General features: G+C 42.8%; 2 protein-coding genes across 2 annotated transcripts in view; one reads left to right on the forward strand and one right to left on the reverse strand.

The window, feature by feature from the left end:
• The window catches only part of TBCD (tubulin folding cofactor D), a 119,868-nt gene that overhangs the window by 24,443 nt on the left and 77,142 nt on the right, over positions 1–18,283 (forward strand). The window contains exon 13 of the mRNA XM_027886074.1: positions 2,316–2,410. Within this exon, the coding sequence (XP_027741875.1) occupies positions 2,316–2,410 (95 nt within the window). The remainder of the gene's footprint in view (positions 1–2,315; positions 2,411–18,283) is intronic.
• ZNF750 (zinc finger protein 750) lies at positions 4,138–12,458 on the reverse strand. Its single transcript, XM_027886071.1, has 3 exons — positions 12,346–12,458; positions 6,198–7,829; positions 4,138–5,805 (listed from the first exon to the last, which is right to left on the reverse strand). Exons 2-3 carry the CDS (start codon positions 7,622–7,624, stop codon positions 5,094–5,096), a joined length of 2,139 nt encoding a protein of 712 aa, XP_027741872.1. The 5' UTR covers positions 7,625–7,829; positions 12,346–12,458; the 3' UTR covers positions 4,138–5,093.

Raw genomic sequence — 18,283 nt, forward strand, 5'->3', positions numbered from 1 at the left:
CACTATGCTGGTTCTTACTCTCTTGCTAAGAGTTGTGCTGTGGCTGTGCCAGAGGGGCTTTGGGGGCAGTTTGAGCTCCAGTTGGGTCACAGAGAGCAGTGAGGATATTCTTTTGGAGCACTTTGGTGTTGGATGTCATGGCTCTCCATCCATAGAGGGCATGTAAAGGACTAAGTTATTAAACAAGTATCATGTTCTTTATTTAAATATCAAATTGCTCATCAGGTCTCCATCGAGTACCTGAAAATCTAAACTTGTGGTTTAGAGTAAGGCAGTAACAAAAAGAGTTTCTTTATTGACAGGAAATACTGGTCATGTTCAGTTTGTCACTCAGATGTACTCAGTTTGAAGAAGTCTTCACACATTTGTTGAGAGTACAGATTAAAAATACCAGCTCAAAGGATGACATGTTAAAAAGAAAGAAGGTATAAAGTCTTAAAAACTTGCAAGGAAAGTATCCACTTAGATGATCCTTCCACTGTCTTACTGTGATTAATTTAAGAGGTGCTGCTGATCTCAATTATCCCTGGAGCTTCAAAGACCTGCACTTAGAGTGTTTTCTTTCCTTGTTTTCCAAGTCATAGGGATGAGTAACTCAACCAGTAATTGAGTGACCTGCTTTCTTCAAAAACACCTGGGAACAAACGTAGGCAAGGACAGAGGGAATCTTCTGCTGGATTCTCTGGTGAAACGTGTCCAAAAGAAGAATAAATCAGTTGCTCATCAGAGGCACTTGGCTATATCTTTTGGGATAAGAATAAAGGATTTCTTACATGTAGATAGGTTAAAAGGCAAGAGTCAGGGAAGAAATAAGGGGTCATTTTTCACCCTGTAGGGAAATGATCATCACAGTCTTGGCAGGGTCTGTGTGAATCCTGTGCTGTTCAATGTACCCATAAAGAATCATGGGAAAAAAAGAGGAACAAGGAGGTGAGGAAATCAGCTGATGATTTAAAGCTGATTTAATTTAGGGAGAGATAAACTGGGCAGGAAAATGTTATAGAAGCTCAAGTTAAGTAACAAGCCAGTAAATGACATATAAAATATAATGTCTAATGAATGCAAACTGATGCTCTTGAGGCAAATGTTGCTGACTGTAAAACAACTGGAAGCCACTGATCTGTCCAAGTGTTGAAGTGCTCAGCAGCTGGTAGGGGAAAAAAAGGCAAATGGAATGTTGGATGTTAGGAAAGGAAGAGATAACAAAACTGAACACTCAAAAATGATTTAATTGATGGGGCTGCTTACAAGTGGAAAGAAGAAGCAGAGGGACGTAATTTTGTGTATCTCCATTATCAATGTGAAGGAAGGGGAAAGCGAGTGGTTGTTTACACTGCACTCTCTCCCACGATGTGAGAGCAGGGAAGCATCAGGAAGTGCATTTTCACGCAATTATAATTAACCTGTGAAGTCATTGCCACGGGATGTTACGGGAGCCAAAAGTGTAAAGGGAGTTCAAAAAGGGATTATACAAATTAATGGAAGAGAGTCCCTTCAGAGGTTATTAAATATGGCATCTGGCTGCAACCTGTGGCTGGAGCAGTGTCTGCTGGTGATGGCCAAAGCCAGGGGAGGCAAGAAGGGAATGGTCCTTCATGCTATGCCTTTGGCTGAGCATCTGCTCTTGGTCCTTGTCAGAGAGGGGATTCTGGGAGAGGTGAAGCTTTGATATGACCTAATCTGTCTGTTCAGTGTTTCATTCTCAGGTTCCTAATCCTAGTTTAATACAAAATGAACTTTGTGTATGTTTAACCCTGTGGCGTTCAACCTTTCCCCTTTGCGCTCCTTATCTGCCAGCCCACCAAAAATGGTTTGCCATTTTGGATATTTTTTCCTGTGTTTTCTACAAGTTTCTCTGGTTTATGCTTTTTTAAAGGTAGATAAACACCAGTGTTTGCTCAGTGCATAAGCTCCTGTGATGTGTTTGTTGGGAACTGTCACTCCTTTGCAAGTTAAGGACTGTGTTTGGCACCAAATTCCTTGGTTGTTTTGGGTATGTTCTGTAAATCTGCATCTTTTACAGTGTGCTAGGAGGTTTTTTCCTTTTCTGGATAGTTTCAGGTATTGTACTCTTTTGAATGAATGGGTTTTTTGCTTACTTGATCACATTTATGACAGTATTTACATTGCACAAACGGGAAGGAAAACTCGTTCAACTCGTCATTCTTCTGTTTTCCAAGTCCAGCAGGGTCAATAACACAATAAGCACGTGCTGGTTTGGATTAGGCATCTTTTAAAGTGTTAGGAATTCACCATGAGAAATGAAATTCTGAAAGGGGAGGATCACTTTTAACCCATCTTTGCTCTACCCTCAGCTTCCAGGAGACGGACAACGCGTGGCACGGCGGGTGCCTGGCCCTGGCTGAGCTGGGCAGGAGAGGATTGCTGCTGCCTTCCCGAATTTCAGATGGTGAGTTGGAGTCCTTGTGTGTTCGTGAAATAACAATTTATATTATTAGAGATCGAATGTGTGGCAATAGGCTGGAATTTGCTGATGTGAGTGTGCTGAATGATGACTGAAGGATTGAATTGTGGAGTAAAACAGACGCCCATGGGGGATATTTGAGTACTTCTGTCAAAGCATTGGCTTGGGTGTGTCTTTTTTATACTTAATAAATATTTCTTTCCAAAATGGAATTAATTTCTTGGGGTTTTTTTCTTTCTTCCTCCCTCCCATGTTTCTTTGTGCAGTCGTATAAAATAATTCTAAATGTCTTTATATTGTGTCAGTGTCATTATTTAAATAAAATATATTAAATAATTGATGACTAACTTGCACTTTAAAGCCAGTAGCTTATGCTGTTTGTTTCTGGTTAGATTTCAAAGGCCAGTTTCATGTAATTTATACATTAACTGTTTATGTTTCTAATGAGTATTGAAATAGCAGGATGGAAAGAAAAGAACAGGGCAGAGGAATTGTTTCTTTGTGTCTTCTGTAGTTTTCAACATACACTGAAGTACAGAGATACTAATGTGAAAAGGAGGAGTTCTCTGGAGCTTGTTTTTATTTGTATAGAGCTGAGGGAGAATAAATCCTTGAATTGTGTGGAAAAACCACCAAGAGGGTTTTCCTTGTTCACTTAAATTGAAATTAACAAGAAAAGAGATACATGAGATTTATTTTTTTTTTTAAATTATGCATAAAAATAACTTTCTGCTTCCAGGGATTAGTGAGGCAAATACTAATGTAGTGTGAAAAGCAGCAGTGGGGGCAGTAGACTCTGTAATTTCGTGTTTGGAAATCAGGGATTTGATAGTGTCTGTCCTAAGCTTGAAGCTTTAAATTTGGGCTGTAAAGCAACCCTTTCTCCTTATTTAATCAGGTACTGATGTACAACTTGATACATCACCCTGACTTACTGCTTCCTGATGTCATTTGAGTTAATCAGGCTTTTTCTGTTACCTGATTCCCTCTGTTCAAACTCAGCTTGATATTCTTGCCTTCTGATAATCTGGGAAAAACTCTTCTTTGTGCAAGATGAAATTAAAGATCAGTGTATTCTCATTTTGTTCCTTAGCTCAGAAGCTGAACCCCTGTAATTTAGGGTTTAATGCTGAACTGGTTACAGTGCTCTGGCTGAGCTGTCGGCTCGAAGCACCACAGCACGAAACATGAGGAAAAAAATCTGGGAATTCTGCATTGTGTTGAGTGCAGCTCCACTTCCTTATGGAGGTTCACACCTGCTAGTGATGCTCAGGCAGGGGAGGATGTATCTTACCTGAATAATGATCAATGAGAAACATATAACTGTGATTTTATGTGAATTAACACTTGCTCTGGGTCTGTTCTCCTTACACTGACAGTGCCACTGTGCAGATTTACACAGGGGAGCAGCCTTATTTCAGTTCAGCTTTTGTAGCAGTTTGGATAAGCTGCACAAGCAGCTTTAGGGGAATTTTGAGCTCTGTTATGTGGAGCTGAAGTATGGATGAGTTGATGTGCATAAGGAATTTGCATCTGAAAGAAGCTCCTTTGGGGCTGCTTGGTGCTCATGCCAAAACTCTGCTTGTCAGCTGAAAACTTAGTTAGCAATTTCTTGCTGATTTTTCTTCAGCATATGTGTTATAGGTAGTGTAGGGAATGTGTTTGTGTTCATGAACAACTTTCCATATATTTTAAATACAGATCAGAAGATTTATTTGAAAAATTGCCAGTTTATGTACACGGTCATAGAAGCAGGAATTAGTTTGGGCTGTCTGTAGGAGCACACAGAAAATGACAGTGAGTGATGCACACATACTGAAACAGGACCTTCACCAGGAGAGTGTGCCTCAGGTGAAATAAATTATATAAATAACCTTTTAGGCCTGGAGTTTGAAGGCTGCCCAGTGTCTGTCTAACCTCAGCAAAGCAGGCACCTAAACTGTTTAGTTCTTCATATTTTCAGTGTTGTTTTCATAGTGATTCACCTAAAGATGAACATAAACTGCATTTGTTAAACCCATGCAGGCTTTCTTTGGTTTGACCTGAATCTTGGTCTTAGTGAGTGTGAGGAGAGCTCACTCACACAGGCTTTGGGTCAGTTTGGTTAAACTGGCATCTGTCTCTGAGTAACTAAATTTGGTCTGTTCTGTCTTATGGCAGAATGGCAAAGTGCATTCATACACAGAGCAGTTTTTACAGTAAATTCTAAATAGCCAGGTTTAATCTTAAGCTTATTTAAACTACTGCACAGTGACATAAAAAGGTTTTCAAAAAAAAAAAAAGACAAAAAAAACCCCTCTACTAGATGAAGTTAAGCCTGAAAAAAGACTATGACAGCATGTTGTTGAGCAGTATTCTAGAGCTTAAACATCTTTTAAGAAAAGAAGTTGTAAAAGTTATTTTACATCAATACAATTGCAAAAACCCCTCAAAGATTCATCTAATGTACTTTGGCTTTAGTAATGAATGCAAAAATTCACTCATCAAAACCTGAGCTTATACGAGGCAAAGTTCAGTTACTTAAAAATATTAATATAAAATTATAAACATTATTTACAACGGAGAGAGATGGAATGTATCTTGTCAAGGGCCAAGTCCAGTGAGAGACGCGTGGCAGGAATTCCGTGATGTCACTGGTAACCCGCTCCTGTCACCAGAAAGGGGAGGATTAGGACACTCTCGTCCTCTTCCTCAGAGTGAAGACCCTGCTGCAGTCATTGGGCCTGACTCTCTTAGCGCCTTGCTGGGACTTGGCGGATTCTTTCTGACTTGTCCTTTTTTGCCCTTTGGCTTTCTGATTGCACTGAGTATCCTGAGCGTCGGAGGGGTTACAGGTGGCTTCTGTGGCCTCGGCTTTGCTGTCCTGGGGGCTCTGCCCGTCGCTGTCCGGCCGGGCGGGGCCGGGGCTGTAAGAGGCGAGCTGGCACAGGGCCACGGCCGCCGTCTGCTTCTGCTCGTCGCAGCTCTCCATCAGCCGCAGGTCCTGGGCCTCGCCGCGCTGGCCCGGGAAGGGCCTGTCGCAGGCGCTGCTGGTGGGGTTCTTGGGGTTGCCTCCCTCGGCTCCGGAGCTCTCGCTCTCGGCGCCGGTGGCGGTGTTGTTGTCGTGGGACGGGCTGTGGAAGGAGGTTTTCAGGCTCACGGTGTTACAGGAATCCTTCACCGAGAGGTTCAGGGGCACGTCCTGCGGGTCCAGGAAGCTCTGCCTGTCTGGTTTGGGCGGGGTTTTGTACACGTGCTCGTGGATGGGTCCCGTGCTCGTGTCGGCCTTTTTGGAGAGGTTGAGAGGAGCTATCCCCGCGTCTTCCTCTGTGTTGGGCAGTGAGCCCGAGTTGTTCTGGCCATCGGTCTGTGCGTGTGAGTCTTCATCAGTGACGTTAATGCTGAAAGAAATGAGCAGAAAAGAGAATTCACCGTCAGTTGTTCTTTCAAACTGCGGCTGAGGGGCTGGAGGAGGGAAAAATCTGGACGTCTAGGCTAGAAGTCTGACAATTGTGTTGTTTCTCCTTCAACTCCCCAAGTCCCTTTCACCAGACCTATCACTGTAATCCAGGTAACTCCCTGAAGTACACAAACACACACACACAGTTACTGCACTGGAGATGCCTGGTCTGCTGGGGGCTGCACTGTGCTGTGCACAGTTGGTATAGAACTTAATATCTCCTTGCTGCAAATTTAAATATATTTAAGGGGCATTGCATGAAACGTGCCCATCTATCTTTGCGTGCCCCTGGTAAACCTGACAAGCACTCACAAAGTGATTTTGTTACTCTACCTGGTGGGTGAATCCCCTCTCTCCTGCTGTGCCTGCGCGCCTTGAAGCGCGGTCGCTTGGTCACTGCTTTTTCTCACGGGTCTGAAGGCCGTGAAGTTTTCTTCTGGTTGGTCATACTTGCCCAGGGATGTGGAAGATGACTTGTTGGAGAGGTCAAATAAGCCCTCGCACGCCTGGCTTGTCTGGGTGAAGTTGGTGGGGCTGGGTCTGCCAGGGGAGCCCGTTGCTGCACTTCCTGCAAGAGGGCTCATTTTGGCGTTCTCCCTCTCATTTTGGTCATCCTTGGGGTTACCTTTGGCATGCAACAGTGTCATTTCTTTTTCATAATCTGCTTGTTTTTTGTGTGAGCTTAGAGGGTATTGTTGGGAAGGGCTTAAAGAACCTGGGTACAGCAAGGTAGTTTCTTCCATCAGATGAGAGTTTTGATCCCTGTTTATACCAGCTACGTGTGAAAATCTGTAAAATGGGGGATCTGTTGGCCTACAAAATCCATATGGTAGCGGTGGAGTGGAGTGATATTGTTGGAATAATCGATAGTGTTCATATGCTGATGGATTTATGGGCTTTGGAAGTGGCCCAGGGTGGGGAAGAAAGTGTCTTTGATCTTGTGCTCCATAGACAGAGAGGGCAGAGCTTTCACACTCCGAGCTACCTGGGAGCAGGTAGGGCGTGTAGATGGCCAGCCTGTGCTCATAGAAGTGGGGGGAATACTCGGGAATCATCGGTTGCATGTAAGGTGAAATGGAACCAAAGCCCTTTGTGGGAGCCACTTTGTGTGGAAACTCTGGGAGGAAAGGAGAACCCGCCTTCCAGGGGTGAGCTGGTGCGTGGAACGCAGACTTGGTGTGGAAAGGGGAGCTTTTGTTAGAGAGGGACAGGATTTCAGACGCTTCGCTCATTTCCTGGCCTTTGCTGTCCCGGTGTTCTCCGACGGGAACGAAGGCCGAGGGCCTGACCATGCCCTCCATCAGGGGCTGCACGCTGAGGGCACTTTCTCCTGTGGAACTGGCAGGGCTTAATTCCTTGGGGACCGCGGGCTTTTGTCCTGGAATTGCTGCGTTTGCTGCCTGGTTTTGTAGCTCGACGTTTTCCTTGGCGTCCTCTTTCGCGAAAGGGTATTGAGGCTTGGAATCGAGGCTCGACAGTCCGTTTGTGACAGATTTGGAAGAGGTTGGTTTGACGGTGGCTTCGAGCTGGTTGATCTGTTTGGGCTCCAGGGAACTGCTCTTTGGGCACTTGATGACTCGATCCTGCTCCGACACCAAAGTGATGGAGTTTTTGCAGAGGCCGTACTTCATGTGGTTGAAGAGATGGGATTTCTCGTTGCAAGTGAAGGGGCACTGGAAACACTTGTACTTGAACGGCTTTCCCGGTGGTCTCGGGATGTAATGAGGCTTCTTGGGTTTGCGTTCTTTGAGGAGGCTCATTTTTTTTTTTTCTGCTTGAAACAATTAAATGTAATGGTCCTTTATAAAAACTTTCTTGTGGTTCGCCTTCCTCAGCTGTAGCCTCGTGATGTTTCCGGTTTTTCAGGTTTCTAGAATCCTTCTTCCCAGGTGAGGAGAAGCTCCCGCGGTGTCTCAGGGAAGAGGGTGCTGGAAAGCAGCGCTTCTGCCACTGGTAGTGCAGGAACTGAAACACAAAAGTTTGAAATGAGCTTTAGGGGAACACTGGCACAACATGTAAAGCAGTGCAGTCTCTTAACTGCATTCCCCCTTGTACTGCATAAGTTGTGATGGTTTTGTTTTTGCTTTTTCTTAAATAAAACACAAGTGCTGGATGGCAGACCTGAGTTGGACAGGCATTGACCTTTGGCATCCTCCCACACCCAGACACAGTCACACAAGTGGCCTAATTTCCAGCAGCAGCTCCTGTCACCTGCCCCTGCTGCCGGCTCGGGGGAGTTCTCTTTGAAAGCCCAGGGAAGGTTCATTGAGAAGATGAAAGTAGAAATCCAGGCGGAGCTGTTGAGAGAGGAGTGGAGGTGGGTGGGATGGGAAGGGGCAGGTCCCGGCAGCGGCTGGATGTGGGGTGAGCCTGTCGGGCCGGTCGGGGAGAGCGAGGAGGGAATTTCCTGCTGTGGTGACACAGGGTGGGGTGGACGGGTCGCACTTGGGCGGCTGACGGGGCTCTTTCTGGGACTGACCAACCCCTCTCTCGGCTGGGGTGGCGTTTCCCAGCAGCCCAGTCTGAGTGGATACCTCAAAAGTGGCCAATCTCTCGAAGGATAAAACCACACCGATTTTCTTCCTCTTCCTAATTCAATTAAGAGAAATGAGCGCTGCAGTGTCTGACTAATGGAATCCTCTGCCTGATAAACACATCCCCCGTCCTCCTCCTGCTGCGTGTGGCTCCTCACTGATTGCACGGAGATAGCAGGGACACCCCAGTGTGTTAACTCGGGGGGGAAAAAAGTGCCTGACAGCCATTGATTTCTGGGGGAAGGATCTATCTGCCTTTCTCTGGAAAAACGGAGGTTGTGGATACTTTATCCAGCCCAGTGATTTGCTGGGTAGATAAGTCGGGAGGGCTTGTACCGGCTTGTTCCATTATGTTCACTGATTCTGAAGGCGTGAGAAACTCTCGGAGTCAAGTTCTCATGATTTTATAGGATGTGTTATGGCAGAGATCTAAAAACTGATGATTTCATCATGAACTACAAGCATCATTATCAAAATGATGACTGTTGCAAAACCACGTACTGTATCTATTGTGTTACCCGAAACTACGGGAATATTAATTGTGAGGGTGACGAGATAGCTCCTTTTTTTTTTTCTTTTTTTTCTTTTTTTTTTCTAAAGAAAGCTTTTTACATAGAACTTTGAATTAGGAGTATTAAAATCCCGAGTTTATGAAAAGAATTGCTGGTAATTACGTGCCGTGAGATTTTAGTTAAAGCAGAGATGGTTTGCATTGCTTAAATCAGAGATTATTTAATAGAAAATGACAGGCAACACATGATGAAAACTGAAGGCAAAGCTACAGAATTGCTGCTTGTTTCATCAGGTACAGTAATTCTAGCAAATTGTACTAAATGTTGTTTCTGATGTCATAGAAATATTAATTTTGTTAAAATAGTAATTGTGAAGGCACCCTGAAAAATGCAAAGCTGCTCTTTAAGTGGAAATAACAATCAGGCTTTTTCCTAAAATTAAAAAATTATTAAATGTGATTTAGATTAAAGAAAAAAGAATGTCTAGAGAAGTAGCTTGTTGTTTTTCAGGTCTTAACAAAGCTCTGTTACTTGTTTGAATTGGATACTGATACTATAACAACAACAACAAAAATGCAGCAGCATGTTAAAGTCTTGTCACTGGAGCCTGGTTAAAATGATAGTTCAATAAATGGAAAAAAAAGTCTTATAGTATTTTAAAATATTTTAAATAACAATAGTCAGAATTCTTTTGATATATTAAGAAAAATGTTTTTACATTAAATAAATAAAATATTGAGGCACAAGAGGAGAGGTCCAGATAGGGAACTGGGCTTTTTTTTTCTCTGCCTTAAGTGAACTTGTTGCATTTATTTTTGACTAATGATGTATAACTAACATGGAAAGTTTGCAATGGACTTGATTGAGTCAGTTTGGACCTGCTGTTCTTTATATCTCCTTGGAAGCGCTTGTACTACTTATTCTTGAAAAAAAAAAAAAAGATGTTGTTGTCAAAACTGCATCTCTTTCTTAGCTGAGCCATTTATGATAACGTCCGAATCTGCATTCAGGTGCAGCACTTATAATAAAGGGATGGTAATTAGATTTCCTCGTTCTGCCAGCTTTCCTTTGCTTCCTAATGAAAATTCCTGTGTGTCCTGTCCTCCCCCCTCTGACTTTGTACTCGGTATTTCACTTTGATTCAAGTTATTCCTGTTGGGCAGAGTATTAACTATCGTTTCTTGACGAGATAAAATGTGTTGGTGCCCTTTTCATGTTCGAAATTTCGAGCCTCGCAGCTCCTTTGCCGTGGGTACGGCAGGAGAGCATTCCAGCAGCTCCTTATTCCTCTCCATTTAATTTGTTTTGATGGCTCCCAGAACCTGCTGCTCTGACTTGGGAGGTGCAGGGCGAGCAGCTCATTTGGAAAGGGTGTTTACCCTTTCCTAAACTTAGGTCAGTGCCAGCCAGGTGAATGTTCTCTTTCTCTCTTTTAGTATTTAATCCCTGCTTTTCTCATGGTTTAAAAGTGCCAGTAATAAAATATTTCTAAAGCCAGACAAGAAGGATAATTTCTCCTCCTCCAGTCTCTAAGTAAAACACAGGAGTATCTGGCAGAGGAATATATTTCATAATTAAAAAACATTAAAACTATTTGATCCCACAAACACAGCCAGAAAGGAGATGAATGGTTTAAAAAAGGTCCAACCAATTAAAACTGTCCCTGTATAAACAAAGTTGCTTCCAGCTGTACAATGTGTTGTGCTGCTGAGGTTAAAATTTAATATTAGAAAAATTAAAATGCGTAGTTCCTTTTTCTTAAAGTTTAAATGCATAACTCCTGATATCCTTAAAAATGGGGAAAAAAAAAATCTTCAATAGCAGATGATAAGTTTTATTTTTATGTAACTTTTTTTTTTTTTAGATTGAAAATTTATTTCCTGTGGTTGTAGAAATGCAGATAATGATATATCATTCTGATTTTCTAGTTTTGAAAATTTAGTAGATTATTTATTTTTATTTTTATTGAAAGCAGGTTATTCAGTTAATATTGGCTAAGCTTGAGGTTGTGTGAGCTGTTTGTTTTTGTCAATAGTAACCTCCCCACGGCTTTCGAACCTGTTGCCCTTTCCAACCTGAGGCTGATGCCTCCAAGTTTTCTTCCTTCTGTCTTTAAAAGCAGGTTGTTGCTCCTTCCTTGCCTTTAACCTCTTGGCAGGTTCAGAAAGCAGGAATGCAGTTGGACATTGTGTGTGTGTGTGTAAATACATCAACACAAATGTCCGTGGGGAGAAGTGTACACACACACACACACACACATGCACATGTGTACTCATACACACACACAGATATGTACACACAGATCCGTGCCTCTTGTTTTTTAGGGTTTTAAGGAGCCCAAATTGTTTTAAGGTGCCCAGCTGATCAAAGAGGAAATTTCAAAATGTCTTTTATTACAAGCAGGGACAGTAATTACATTTCTTTTTAGGACACTGCTTCAGCAAAGTACGTAAGAGCTGGTCATGCCCACCCCATTATTATTGCAGGCTCCTTCTGGTGATGAGGATCTCTCTGACCAGGAGGACTCACTGGGGTGGAACATTTTGAAGGACATGCTATAATTAAAATATTGTGATGTGGCATTATTGCATAACCCAAGGACATGCCATTGTCACCTACCCAGGGTGTTGCAAGAACAAGATTTGTGAGTTTTATTCTAGCTGAGATTTTCCAGCGATTAACCACCCCTCCCTGCTGAACTTCCAGGTCCTCCAAACTGAAAGATAAATTTTTAACGCAACTGTTTGCTAATTAGGAGGAAATGTGGGTGAGAGCAGTGGGCTGGGAAGGGAGTGTGTGTGGAAGGTACAGACCCACAGGAACTCCGTGTGTGTGTCCGTGTGTGCGAGAGGAAGCACAGAAACAGATTAAATGAGTTGCTCAGGCAGCGTGGGTGAGGAATGAAAATCTTTGTACGTACTAAGTTAACAAATCAATGTCTTAATACACTTCAATTGACTAGAAAAAGACAATCCAATTTTCTGCTAAGTTTCCAGAAGCTGGAAAAATTAATAAATCAAAGCTAGTGCCCCTTTTTTTCATAGGAGCTTTCCTGATGAACCCGACACGACTCTGAAGCAGAGTTGGCAGAGCAAGCACAGCATTTTTAAGCTATACAGCTTTTTGTCATAACTTCAATATAATACATTAACTCCCTGGAGGAAAACAAAAAAGGTGCTTAAAAAAAACCTTTTGCACCAACAGGAGTTAATTGCTGTAAAAACTTGCAAGAGTTAGATTTCCTCTAAGACTAAAATATTCCCATCTCCTGTTGAAAGTTTCTGCTGAAAGCTGAGAGTGGTGCCGTGGGAGTGCACCTGCTGGAGTAACCCCAGCTTGCTGGGACAGCTGGGGACCGAGCACCTCACATTTCCTTCCCAGATGTGGATACAAACACACTTGGTTTAAAGAAATGTTCGAAAGGAATGGACTTACCGGGCACAGGGGTGTCCGAGGGCTGCGGTGAGCGCGGCTCAGCTGGAGCTGTCACTGCTGGGAGAGCAGTACCTGTTCTCTGCCTGAGCCCTGAGTGAAACTGCAGGAGGCTGTTCCAGGGGAGGGACCTGAGCGTGTAGGAGTTGAGCCCTCGGGGTGTAGAGATGCACCTGATATTACTCCAGCCTGCAGCTACGATTCATTTGTTTGCGTCCACCGCTCTCCGGCAGCATTACCTCAGCAGCCAGGGATCGAACACGGCTCCTGTGCCCTCCAACAACCACCTTTGCCTCTCAGCTGTCTCTTCCTCTGGGAGGCGGCTGTGGGGTCAGAAATGTCTTAGTTAACACTGAGGATATTTAACTTTTGCACAAGTGACTCGTGGGCAGCGGAGCTGACTCCACACAGTGGGTGGCAAAGCTTACAAATACGGTTTTACTTACTTAATAGAGGCTACCATTTTTTATTGAATGCTCTCGTAGCTTTAATATTCTTGCTGTTTTGATTTTTTTTTTTTCCTCCCCCCTCTTCATTTTTATTTAAATCTTTTTGTCCTTCATGAGTCTCCTCTCCGAAGGCGGGACTGAACCGACTCCAAGCTCGCTTGCCACAGGAACCTGCCAAAGCTTGCCTATAATCGACAGCCAAATGTGCAGGTCCTGGAAAGGGAAAGGAGTCACCGCAGGAGGGATTGATTGTCGTGTCTGTGTGTTTGCTCAGGAGCTGTGAAATCCAGCGGTGAAGGGAGAAAGTCAACTGATCACCCTCTGATTAGCGCTGGGACCGGCTTTCAGCTGGGCTTTGGAGTTTGTAAATGACAAATTTATTAGTGCAGTGGCCAGTCTCCTGCTGACATGGCTGAGCTGCTCAGGGAAGTGATACCCTCTCACAGGCAGGTTGGTAGAAGAGGAAAGTCTTTTGATAGTTGTGGCTCTGCCCAAAAAAACGTTCCTGTTAATGTACAAACAAAGGGGCTTTTGGCTACTAATTCTGCTGTCACTGAGATGTTAAAGCTCCTGTTCAAAACTGAAGTTCAGCTGGATGAACGCAAGAACCCTCTTGTTTTGCCCACTGCTCTACAGATAAAACAGTTGCAGGTTATTGAAACTTTAAAATAGGGAGGTATGATGAATTTTATACGTGGCAGAAGTGTGGTCTTTTAAATGAAAATTAATAAGGAAATTTTGTCACTACAAAACCTGTTTAGGCAGTGGATAGAAGTTGTTACAAAATCAGTTTCTAAAGCGGTGTCTTAAAAATGATTTTAAAGGTGTTGCCTTTGGCTTGGTGGAATTATTTACAGACTTCTACTTCCCTATGTGGGTACACAGGTCACCATCTTTCTCCTTGCTGTGCTGGTGTAACTTTCTGGAAAAAAAAATCATATTATAAGCATTCACTGATTTTAAGGTAAAAGAGTGGCTCTTGTTTGGGTTTTTTAATTATTTTAAAAATTATTTTTGATTTTTATGTCCCTGTGATGCAGCATAGCAGTGTAAAAAGGTGTAATATTACTGTCACATTACTCTCGAGTGGTTTGTAAATCCTTTGGCTTTAGGTGGAGTAACAGGCGTGTTTATGGCCCCTCGTTCTTCTGTTTAGCGGGAAAATATTTTGAAGAAAATTTGTAAATTAGAAAATTTTGCCTGCAGAGAAAGGTCTTGCTGGAAGCCCCAGGGAGACAAACCCTTTGCTTTCTCAGCAGTCCCTGCCCAGTGGTGACAGTAATTTGGGTGCCACATGGATCTACACAACAACCTCATTTTCCTGCTGCAAATGTGGATCACTGTGTGTGTTGTCTGTAGCTGAAGGAAGGTACCACTGGGTGTCTTTTTTTGCTGGCAGGTTTAAAAAATCAGATCAGATTTTTTATTTTGAAGGAAAATTGCAGTTTGTGGCATCCAGAGGATGGACTCCTTCAGTGTAGGTGACTGAGCTGTCAGAACTGAAACTTTGATTTTATTTTTTCCCCCTTTCTCCCCTGTCCCCCTTCCCTGATCTGGTATGTGGAGGGGAGGTGGGATGTCCAGTTGCTGCACTGACCAAAGGAAAATGATGTTTTAAATCCAGAACAGCTCATGTAACTGCTCCCTCGCTCGGGGTTTGGATGGGGTTAAAAATCCACATCTGGGGGAGGAGATTTGCTGGTCAACACCAGAACAGGACCACAGGAGTTCTTGTTTGTGCAAACTTCTAGAAATACTAACTCATAACTGCAGTGATGTTGTTTCAACACTTTTGTTAACTCACTACTCACATCCCAAGTGTCTGATCAAGTGGCTCCAGTCTCCTGTTGGTAAAACCTTTTTCATTTACATGTCAGACTAATTAAGAGCACCAGGACTGACACAGTAAAATTTGGACTTACTGATAATTTTCTCAGGAATTGCCTTTTTCCTAAAATGTGATTATTTTTGTATCTTTGGAGGGCTGAAGCTTTGGTTTTATATATTTTCTGGTGTAGAATATACTTCTTTCTTCTAGGTTCTGTTTAAAATTCGATATCAAATACGGGCTCTTTAGCTGCGGTGGAATTTAATTTCTGTAGCATAAACCTGCATTTCTGTAGAATTCTATAATTCTGTAAACATTACAAACTTCCTTTTTAGTGCTTTTGTATGAACTTTTGGGCTCAGCTTCAGCACTGAGCAGAAAATATCACACATAGAAACCCTACATCCAAATGGAATAAACCTATGGTGTGGTGGATACAGTGCTTGCCTCGCTTCTGTTTTCCTCTTGTGCTGCAGAATTCCATTCCCTGGATGTCTGAGCACGTGGCAGGTGTTTCTCCAGTCAGTCACCAGCTCCATGTTAATCAGAGAGCTCTTACCCTCCTGCTCTGATGCCGGGACTGGCCCAGCTCTATCACTGGGAGCTCTGACACCGCTCCCAGAGGTTGTCCCTTGTCTGACAGTCACCAACAGCTTTTCCAGGTCTTTCTAGAGATGCCCTACCAATTTGTGAGCTTGTTAGTTCTGCCAGGAGAGCAGAATAAGCACAGGAAAATGGAGGAAGTGACAGACATGGAGCTGGAGAAGCTCAGCTTGCCATCTGCAGTAACCTTGGAACCGCCTTCACTTCTACCTGTGTCACCCGAGTTCTGTGTCTGGGTGTGTGGCTTTGGCTAAACATTCAGGTCCTTTTTTTTTCTTTCTTGGATCACTTGAGCCTAAGTTATCGAAGGATTTGGCTCTCTCTCAGCATGTTTGGGCTGGGTTATTCCCCAGCATTCCCAGAAGGGGGCAAATGGATGTGAATATAATCACTGCAACTCACGCCGTGCCCCGAAACATCACCCGATTCTCCTGCAATATTCTCATAATTATTTTTTTCTATCCCATATGAATAGTTATTAGTCTTAATGCTTTTGGAATAACACCTTTGAAATGTGCCTTTGTTTTTCGTGGCGCCCCAGCCCCTGACTCCGGAGATACGTCTGGGCAGATTGCTGGGGTTTGGGAGCTACTTGTTCATGATTACTGGAGCAAATTACTTGTATGGGAAAAGAACAAAAGCTCAGCAGTTAATAGCAACTGCAGATCCCATTTTTAGATATTTATTGTGGCCTGTGCTGTTAGTGTTTAGCCTGGAAGTAGGATGATCTCCCTTCGGGTTCCCATCCTTGCCCTGGGGCAGTGAAACATCTTGGGGGAAGTGGGAAACAGCAGGAATTGGGACTGTAGGCAAAACTGTTTAGAAGGGAGGGTTTTTAATGATCACTCTTTTCCCTGCCAGTCATTCTCACAGGGAGGTAAAATGCACCTTCAGCTTCTGCCTGACCTGCTGGTTACAGTTCCCTTTCCAAATGTGTTTTAAAATATTATTTTAAAAGTGCTTTTCATGTAGAATGTTTGTTTTTTCCTTTTCTGCTTTAGTTTCAAGACTAACACCAGGGATTCTGAGCCATTTTTCTCACCATGCTGGAGTTTTTCTGGTAAAATCCAGCAGTAGGACCCAGTTTGTGCCATGGGCAGTTCCAAGATACATAAACACATTTTTCTTTGAGGGAAGTACCTGGTACTGCTGCTCTCACCAGAGAGCAGGGAGGCATAGAACAAATACTCCTGGACTCAATATATTTTTCTCTTTCAGTTATTCCCTGAAACGTGTCAAATTTTATAAATATTTATATGATTACTATATGTTGTCTACTTTTTAAATAGATTTTTATAGTGGGGAATATAAACCAGCAAATGAAATACGTTTTTTTTATTTTATTCTATTAAAAGCACTCTGATGCTGCAGTTCTTGAGCTGTCTGTTATGGTTTTGAATTCAAAGTTACATGTCAACATTTAGCTGTAAAATTGCAGTTGTTTCTAGAAGGGATTGTGCAGCTAAATTTGCATGTAGGAGAAGTGGGGCTTTTTTAGCAAAATAAGCAGAAGTCAAATAATCAGATAAGAAGGTTTTAGATATTTTTGTGTGAGTTTCTACTTTTGGAATTGCTCCAGAATGAAACATTTCTTACTGTACAGTATATGTCAGAAGAAAAACTTACATTTCGGTGTGGTTTCAGTATGATTTCACAGCTTTTGTTTTGTGCTGTACTTGTGGTTTTGTAGGCTTCAGACTATTATTTATAGGGGTTTTTTATTTAATTGGGTGGGGATAAATACTAAACAAACAAGAGAATCCTAGTTTACTTGAATTTCTGGTTTGCTTGTGAAAGGACGTTATTAAAATTTCTCTTGATGACAGCACAGTATAAACTTTCTGGCTCATAAGGTGTGTCATGTAGAGGAACATGAACCTTCCTGGGCCTTCTGAACGTGTTGGTGGTGAGATGAAGAATGTTCTGGTGTCACTGAAGGACTTGCTGAGCACCAAATAGTCACAGCTGTGTCTGCTCCATGGCCGCAGGGGCTTGGCTTTCTCTGCTGGACCCTCTCAAATTCAGTCCTTGGTAGAACTCTTAGAGTTTCATCAAGATAAATTCTGGTTTCTGTGCTCACTGTGCATTGTGTGATCCTGGTTTTGCCATAAAATCACATTTGTGGAAAAGTGGAGGTTGAAAACGTGCATCACTGAAGAGTAAGAAAAGAGAGCCAGGGAAAAAAAAAGACTGGGAGAAGCTTGTGGTTGCACTTGCAGTGAATTAGTGCTTGTTTTGGGAGGATTCCAGCCAGGAAGATGTTACTTTTGATCTTTCTGCTTTCTTAAATACCCTTACCCATTCACAGGGGATAGACTGGAACAGTCCAACAGTCCTTTTTAAACTGTGGCAACAATGAAAGCAGCTTTTGAACAGAAGGAAATCGGGCTGATGGGATCCCCAGATAATGGGTAATTCAGGAATCTGATACTGGTGGGTCAGTGCAGCTGATCTGAATCTGGAATTTTGTTGTTTTTTTTTTTTTTTTTTTTTTTTAATCTCAGAATAAATGGAAAGTGTAGATATGGTGAGTGAAAAATCTATTTGTGCAAAACCAGCCTCTTTTTCTTCTGTCCACAAACTACCTTCAGAATAAAAGGAGCAACAAAAACGTGTAAGAAGCAAATAGGGAGTGTTAAAATCTGCAGTGGAGTTCTGTTAGTGAAGGGCCTGGGCCAGATTTGAGAGGGGACTTGGCAGGTTATGATGTCTTGGGTTTCCATGACAAAATCAGGATCCTTTTACCATTTTTGAGAGGTCAGGCACAACTCTAGCAGTATCCCAAAAGAGCCTGGATGAGGTAAATACTTGTGTCATTATTTCTGCTGAATGGTAAGCACGTGGTTTAAACAGAGACACTGGTGCTGCCAGTTGATGTTCGCTCTCTGTTTTAAAAAATTTCCCATTATCATGTATATTTTTGGGGAAAAGTTTGTATGAGAGGAAGGCTCTGGTGCTGTCAGAAGGTTTCAAATGGACTCAGCCAGTCTCAACAGCAGATGCTACAACTTTGAAGGAATATCTGTGTACACAGCAGTTGTGTTTGCAATTTTAAAATTCC

The sequence above is a fragment of the Empidonax traillii genome, unplaced genomic scaffold (genome assembly GCF_003031625.1).
Source record: "Empidonax traillii isolate 1590-97213 ecotype Southwest subspecies unplaced genomic scaffold, ASM303162v1 scaffold177:size1754471, whole genome shotgun sequence".
Lineage (NCBI taxonomy): Eukaryota > Metazoa > Chordata > Aves > Passeriformes > Tyrannidae > Empidonax > Empidonax traillii.